General features: G+C 41.5%; 1 protein-coding gene across 9 annotated transcripts in view; it reads right to left on the bottom strand.

Moving 5' to 3' along the window:
* The window catches only part of Gapvd1 (GTPase activating protein and VPS9 domains 1), a 77,135-nt gene that overhangs the window by 20,361 nt on the left and 48,798 nt on the right, over positions 1–7,976 (bottom strand). For 6 of the 9 annotated variants that reach the window (XM_031369939.1, XM_031369946.1, XM_031369944.1 and 3 more), the window contains 5 exons: positions 7,558–7,677; positions 6,577–6,654; positions 6,107–6,471; positions 2,408–2,495; positions 1,473–1,553 (listed from right to left, as the gene is read on the bottom strand). In XM_031369939.1, the coding sequence (XP_031225799.1) occupies positions 1,473–1,553; positions 2,408–2,495; positions 6,107–6,471; positions 6,577–6,654; positions 7,558–7,677 (732 nt within the window). The remainder of the gene's footprint in view (positions 1–1,472; positions 1,554–2,407; positions 2,496–6,106; positions 6,472–6,576; positions 6,655–7,557; positions 7,678–7,976) is intronic. The other 3 variants (XM_031369948.1, XM_031369947.1, XM_031369945.1) reach the window with 1 other exon arrangement.

Consider the following 7,976-nt stretch of genomic DNA (forward strand, 5'->3'; position numbering starts at 1 on the left):
AAAATCATTGACCAAAAGCCCTTACTACTTACAATTTCTTCAAAGTTGTTAATTTACATACAAAGCTACTCCACCCAGTGTAATTCCACTTATAGAAACTGCAGTACTCTTCTCTGTCCTTTTTTAAGACAGAGTCCCACCAAGGCTGGCCTGAAATTCACTATGTAGGACAAAACTGGCCTTGAACTCCTGCCTCTGCCTCTTGAGTGCTGGGATTAAAAGAATGTGGCAGCATCCTCAGTGACATATATATACTTCTAACAGCAGGAATGAAGAACACAGGAAAATACACAAAGACATTGCCCGAAAGACAGTATCTTTTCAGCTCTTCCCAAAAACACTGGAAGGTCCCAACAAGCACAGGTCATATGTAATTTGACTTATACCCACAGTATCTACTATGGTGTCTGGCATGATCAACAGATATTTGCTAACTGAATAGGACAGGCTGGGCTACTCTCATCAGGGAACTGTGGCCTGTTCAACCTCTCTCTTTCTGTTCATATCCTTTATTATGTGAAAGTTACTGTATCTAATAAGGAAGAGCTATATAAGCTGAAATATAGAGGGATACCTAACATGCACAAATAGACATTAGAACACGCATCAGAATGGGTATTGTGCTGGCCACTTTTGAGACCATGTTCTAAAGACTTTTTCCACTTTTAAATTTAAAAGCTTATTGTAACTTAGTAGAATGGGAAGATAACACACCTTAAAATTAAGATAAGGAAAAAAGAACTGAGAGGTGAACTCCCCTCTAGATGGTCTACAGCATCTAAGAATCAATGCACATCTATTAGATTCAAATATGGTCATTCATGCTAGCTCACAGATGCTTTAAGGTACCCAAGAAGCTGCAGAAATGCAGGTGTTGAATAAGGAAGCTCCCTAAAGCTCTGTCATGGGTCAGATAGCAGTTACAATGGTTCTCAAGCTGTAAAAAAACAGTCTTTAACTTTTACTACAATGATTGGCATTTGTAATACTGTTGAACAAATACTTTTATCATTAAAAAAATAAAATGATTAGATAAAATAGCATTTCATTGTGATCCTGAATAAGCTAGAGCAAACTACAGATGAATATAAATTTAGTGTCCTACGATCAGTGTTCGAGAAAACTGTCCAGTCAGTGATCCAGAGACGGGGCATGCAGAGCACGGGAGGCAGCCCCACACACTCCAGCAGTCAGGTGGCATAGTCCCTGGGTGCTGAGCTGTCAGGCAGGCTTTGTCAGAAACAGGTTATGGTAATGAGGATGGTGATGGTAGTGGTGGTCTGTAGGAAGTGCACACCGAGACCCACTGTGGCCTCTAGGGGGAAACCACAGATCCATGAAGAACATACTCCCAACCGTACACACACAAACATACTCTTCTTAAAAGGCAACGCTTATGGCACCCAAGAAAAAGTGTTATGAAATATGTGCTCTGGGAATGAAGGAGCCAGGAAGCCCATGGGTCTACAAACCTGTGAGTGTTGAGAATCTGTCAGGCCCCAGATCATCTTTGTCTTTTTCTTGTTTTTCTTTCTTTCTAAATGGTATAGGAGCTGGAAATTAAATAAAGTCAGTACTGTGACATATAACATACTACACTCCTCGGAAGTTAGCTGGCGTGCCAACATTTCTAAGTGCAAGGAGGTTGAAACTTTAAAAGCTAAGAAATCCCAAGCGTCAACTGATAATCATTCTTAAAATAGCATCAAAGGTTCTTAAAGAAGCTTTCAGAATCTACTGTGGAGTCATTTGCCATAGAAAGAATGATTTAATGAGGATCCACTGAGAGTAAGTCAAAACCAATGCCTCTTAGCTTTGCAAAAAGAACAAGAGTTCCTGCCTCACGCACTCCTCTCCATTAAGTGGGCCAGAGCACGGGTAGATGCAGGTCTCCTCAGCTCCTAAGCGCCTCAGCCTGGGGAAAGGCCTATGGAAGAGGACCCCAATTTTTGGGAGGTATCTTTTTCCAGGAAGAGAAATTTTGCCAACTCAAAGGATGTCAGGCGATTCAAGAAAAATAAATGTGTACAACTCCCTTCCATAATAGACACTATCTACATCTGTAGGGCACTCACGCTTTCAATGCACATAGACATGAAAAGCTTAGATTTGCTCCAGGAATGTCAAAATGGCAATTCAACATTAAGTTAACAGCAGCATGCCAAGAGTCCTCCACGTTTAATGACAGTGACTGGCATGATCTCCATATAGGATACCACAGCCACTTCCCACAAAGAACAGGGCCTTTTAAAACTCTGCCAGAGCATTCATCTCAATGACAGCAGTTCTACACTTCCACACAGCTAGAGACAGCCCTGCAGCATCACAGAGGCGTGGCCACACTGCTCTCCAGAGAGACTCAAGGCTTTGTTCTTACAGACAGCACTCTGAAGTTTTGTGAAATTACCTTTAGGCATAGCTGAAACAAAGCGCTTTCTCCACCAAGGCCTGCTCCTGTCTGACCTCTCATCGTCACTGTCCTTGCGCTCCTCAGTCTGGAGAGAGAGTTGGATTTGTTACTTGGAGTTGAGTAGCAGGAAAAATTGCTATAAAAAGGATTTCTGTAAGTCTGTAAGTCAGTCCTATTTGTCATAAAACAATACTGTTCTTTTGGGAACTAGCAGGGGAAGAGGATAGTGCTGGGAATGGAACCCAGAGCACCCTACCACTGAGCCACAGCACAGAAAGCTACTGCTATTGCCTCCAGGCACACTCTGAAATCGGGACATACCCTTCAGGACAGCCTAAGGGATCTGAGGGTAGGCACTCTCTATATACAGCTAGCAAACCAAAGGCCTACAGAGTAAGTTATGGAGGGCACCCACAGAAAACCTATGAAGGAAGGGACTGGGGTAGAACTCATTGGGAAAGCAAGTGCTTGGCAGGTACAGGCTCTGGGTTCAATCCTCAGCACAAAAGCAAAAGAAAACACAATTGGAAACCCTAAGTAAATGCAGTGCAGTGAATTTTTTAGTGAAGACGATGTGGTGCAGCAATAGTAACCTGGTGTGCCAGGACTGAGTCTGAGAACAATCCTCTCAGCTGCCTCATAAAATGGCTCCTGTTATTAAGGAGTGTTAGTTTTTTGTTTTGAGACAGTGTCTCAATCTGTAGCCCAGACTGGCCTCAAATCCACTATTTAGAATAGGCTAACCTCTTTCTCATCAACTATTTCAGCCTCCCAATTACTGAGCTATCATGCTCAGCTCATAAGTCCTTTTTTTAAATGAAAACAGGATTTCTGTGTGTGGCCCTGGCTGTCCTAGAAATCACTCTGTAGACCAGCTCACAGAGATCTACCTGCCTCTGCCTCCCAAGTGATTGGATCAAAGGCATGCATTACCATGCCTGGTTATAAGTACTTTTCATAAATGAAGAACATGAAGCTAAATGAGGTGATCTTCCCCAAGGTACATAGCTTACACGTGACACAGCTGACCATCTGCCTGCCCTCTCTCTGCTCACAAATTATTCAGTTACCATTAACTCTGCTCACATGGAAGGGCAGAACTGATAATCATTACTAGCCTATAATGTGACCTCAGAAACTCTCAGAATTTCCTTTTTTTTTTTTTTACATTTATACATTCTTGGCTGTTAGAGCAGGAGCCTTTCTCTCTGCCCACCGATCCACACTCTTATTCTCAAAGTGCTTTCTTCTTCTTCTTCTTTTTTTTTTTTTTGGTTGTTACTTGTTTTATTTTGTCTTTTAACACAAATCATTTTATTATGTAGGAAGATTCTTACATTCAAAGCTGTAATCATTGGTGTAATCTGGGAAAATGTTTTAGTCAGTATTTTTTTTACATTAAAATTTAATTTTCATTTTAATAAAGTGATGTACATTCTTTATTCTAATCTGTATTCTAATCAAAGTAGTGATACATACAGATGATACTTTGATTCTGCTTTCTTCTTTGTAATTAACTGTACCTATTTCTACTTAAGAGGAAATGTTTCTTAAAAGGCTTCATGTGAACGGAGAAGAGGAAATTACTACTAATAATTATCAATAGGTAATTTATCCAAGTAGAGAGATGAGGACTTATGTGGCAGGAAAGTTTATGAGGACACAAAGTTTATCTCTAGGTGAACTCCTTAGGAACACACATGAAGAGCAACAAAAGCAGGTTTCTCACCATCAAGGAGTTAAAGCACAAGAAAGGGGGGAAAACTGAAAAAAAATCTGCTATTCTAGACTGAAACTAAATCCTCAGTGTCCACTCATTGGTCTCTCAATGCCAAAAAAGACATCTCTGCCAGAGCATTCATCTCAATGACAGCAGTTCTACACTTCCACACAGCTAGAGACAGCCCCGCAGCATCACAGAGGCATGGCCACACTGCTCTCCAGAGAGACTCAAGGCTTTGTTCTTACAGACAGCACTCTGAAGTTTTGTGAAATTATCTTCAGGCATAGCTGAAACAAAGTGCTTTCTCCACCAAGGCCTGCTCCTTACAGGGGTAACTGCATATACACACCTATACACCTACACACACCTACACACACACACACACACACATATACATACACACACACACACACACACACACACACACACACACACACACACACAGAGCTCCCCACCCTCTGTTCACTGAGAGGCTCTGAGAGCAGCAACACACCACAGCAGAGTTCTGTCTCATCTCAATTTCTGAAATATAAATTTTGACCAAAAGGACCTTGAGGCCCTTGGAGAGAAATAGATAACTCCAGAACGAGACATAGTATATAATAAGGCAGCTCAGCACTGGCTGCTCTTCCACAGAATGCAGGTCTGATTCCCAGAACTCACATGGTGGCTCACAGCCTTCTGTGACTCTAGTCCCAGGAGACTCAATGTCCTTTTCTGGCTTCTGCAGGTGCTATTTGTACATGGTACACAGACATACATTTGGGCAAATGTGTAAATACATTATACACAGAAAATAAAAATAATCTCAGGGGAGGAGGAATGGGAAACTATACTCAGAATGTAATATATGAGAGAAGAATAAAAAATAAAAAATAGCCAGACAGGGTAGTGACAGTGGCTAATGCCTTTAATCCCCAGCACTTGGGAGGCAGAGGCAGGTGGAGGTCCTGAGTTCAAATCTCAGCAACCACATGGTGGCTCACAACCACCCGTAATGAGATCTGACGCCCTCTTCTGGTGTGTGTGTCTGAAAACAGCTACAGTGTACTTACATATAATAAATAAATAAATCTTAAAAAAAAGAAAAAAAGAAAAAAAAGAAAGAAAATTGGCAAGGCAAAACTGAATGAGCAGCAGAGCGATGGAGTGAAAAAGGCCGACAGGCAGCACGTGTACTGCTGTGTCCTGCTATAAACCATGGACTAGGCAGAGCAGCTCTCCACTGTGAACTCAGCACTCAGAAGACACATGGATTATCACAAGTATAAGACCAGCCTGGTCTATATAATGAGTTCCCAGTCAGGTTAGGCTACATAATGAGATCTTGTCTCAAAAACCAAGGACAACAACAAATACTAAATGAGAAGAACATAATGCTGGTGAGTGGAGAGACATGACGGAGTGAGCATGTCAGAGTGCTGATGAGTGGAACTGCATGCAGAATAATGTGGCATTTGCAAGAAACTTACTAACTCATCAAAAGGGAGAGAAGAACTGGTTGGAAACTTACTTTCAGATGAGGAAGAAGTGTTTGTCTTCCCAACTGGATGACTTTCAAAGCACCAGTGATACACCTCAGTGTGATTAGACACAGAACTACATGGAGAAAAGATCTAAGTGCTGTCAAAGGCAAGAGTCTTACAAAAGCAAGTTCTAACAGGATGATGGATTATTAGATTTTTCAGTTTTGTTTTTTATTTTTTTGAGACATGGTTTCTCTGTGTAGTCCTGGCCATTCTGGAATTTGCTCTGTAGACCAGGCTAGTCTTAAACTCACAGATAACCACTGGTCTCTGACTCTCAAGTGCTGGGATTAAAGGTGTGCACCATACCTCCCAGCAAGACAGATCATCTTTAATCACAACCACAGTCACCCTTAGTCTTGAATTCAGAGTCCATATTCATTTCAGACATCATGGGAACACGGTGCTGACCATAACAGGCAAATTCTATATGGCTGTGTCTCATACCTCTCCTCTTGAAGAGTCCTTACTCGGGGACGAAGATGACGAGTGAGGTGCAGCCACCAAAGAAGTAGCACCAGTGGCTGCAGCTGGAGGGAGTTCTTCATTCCCTGGGCGCCGGTTCCAGCTGGGGTCACTCATGGGCCGCCGCACGGAAGATACTATATCAGAGCTTCTGCTGCGAACCAGTCTCTCAGGGTAAGAGTGTCTCTGCTTGAACGCCTCCATTTCAGCTGCAGTTAAAACGTGAGAACCGAAGCTGGGCAACCTGGCTTCATTTCCTCCCACTGCACCTTCCAGGATTGGAGGATCCGGAGGTGGATGCGAGGGCCGGGCATAGTGAACCTTTGGCCTTACCACAGCAGAGGCCCCTGTAACACAGAAAAGAAGCTTTGCAAGAAAGAACTAATCAACAAAGGTTTACATCTCTTGCTTCTGTTTATGACAGAGTCCAAAAGTTCATACCACAAGTTTACCTTCATGTGAGGATAGTGGATCAAACATGGCAAGTAGAGACTCTGACTGAGAGGGAGGGGAGGTCAGCTGGTGAGCGCCTACAACAAGAAGGCACACCATGAGATCAAGCCACATGCAGACAGAGGTCCACATACTGAAGAAGGTGGGCGCTGAGACTCTTCCACAGTTTTTTCTCTCTTAATCAATTAGAACTTGAGAAGCATACCAGTAATAAATGATACCAATAAATATCAAATTCTGATTATCCCGCATTTTAATCTGCATGTAGCGATTTTCACTCCATTTAGAGGGAACAGCATCCATATGCTTATTATCTAATGGACAAATACTATTATGGTTGGTGTGAAGAAGGCCACCATAAGACCTCACCCATATTTTAAGTAATGCTCAGCATCTCTAAGACTCACTTCTCCCATCATAAAAACAAGCAATACTATCTAAAGAAGAGGTGGAAAACTGTAGAATTTGAAAGTCTAATATTGCTTTCAGCAAATGTCTTGATTTTAAAAAGATTCCATGAATGAAATGAATATATAATGCCATGAAATTAACTCTAATTTCTAAATGTACTATTTTAGACTACAGAATTCCCCTTCCCAAAAAGATACTCATAACCATGTCTTAACACAACTAGAAATATAATAGGTAAGTATACAGAGACTAAAACTGCCTCCATTCATGGATTTCCTTATAACAGATTTATAGAAGTAGTTCTAACTGAACCAAATTTAGAATATGAACAGCTAAATCCCTAAGTACACATTAACAAGTTATGCCCCACTTTGCTTTTTAGGGTTTTGTTTTCTCTTTTTTCTTTCTTTTTTGGTTTTTTGGATAAGGACTCACTATATAGACCTGGCTGACCTAGAACTATGTAGACCAGGCAAATCTCAAACTCGTAGATATTCTCCTGCCTCTACCTCCTGAGTGCTGACATGATACGATCACCTTAAAAAGTCATTCTCACTTCCACAACTTACCATGGGCTATGTCATCCATATCTGGACTAGTTACAGAATCTTTACCCCCAAAATCAGAACTGCACTCAGACCTCAGGTCCTCGATCTTATTGGGAATATCCTCCGATGTAGCACTTATACCTTTGAAAAATACGGCAAAAATATGTAAGTAAATAAATAAACTGCCAAAAGAACAAAGTAGTTACACAAAATTTTATGAAGTTTGGAGAAATTCCTTTCAAACTATCTACACATGTGAACTGCTGAGTACTGTCAAGTTACCACTGTTATTCAAATACACTTATCTTGCTTTATACAATATCATCAGAATTACACACTAATTTTAGTCTGAATATTGTAGCAAGCTCAATGCTTGCCAGGCAGTGGTGGCGCACGCCTTTAATCCCAGCACTTGGGAGGCAGAGGCAGGTGGATTTCTG

Source organism: Mastomys coucha, unplaced genomic scaffold (assembly GCF_008632895.1).
Source record: "Mastomys coucha isolate ucsf_1 unplaced genomic scaffold, UCSF_Mcou_1 pScaffold15, whole genome shotgun sequence".
Lineage (NCBI taxonomy): Eukaryota > Metazoa > Chordata > Mammalia > Rodentia > Muridae > Mastomys > Mastomys coucha.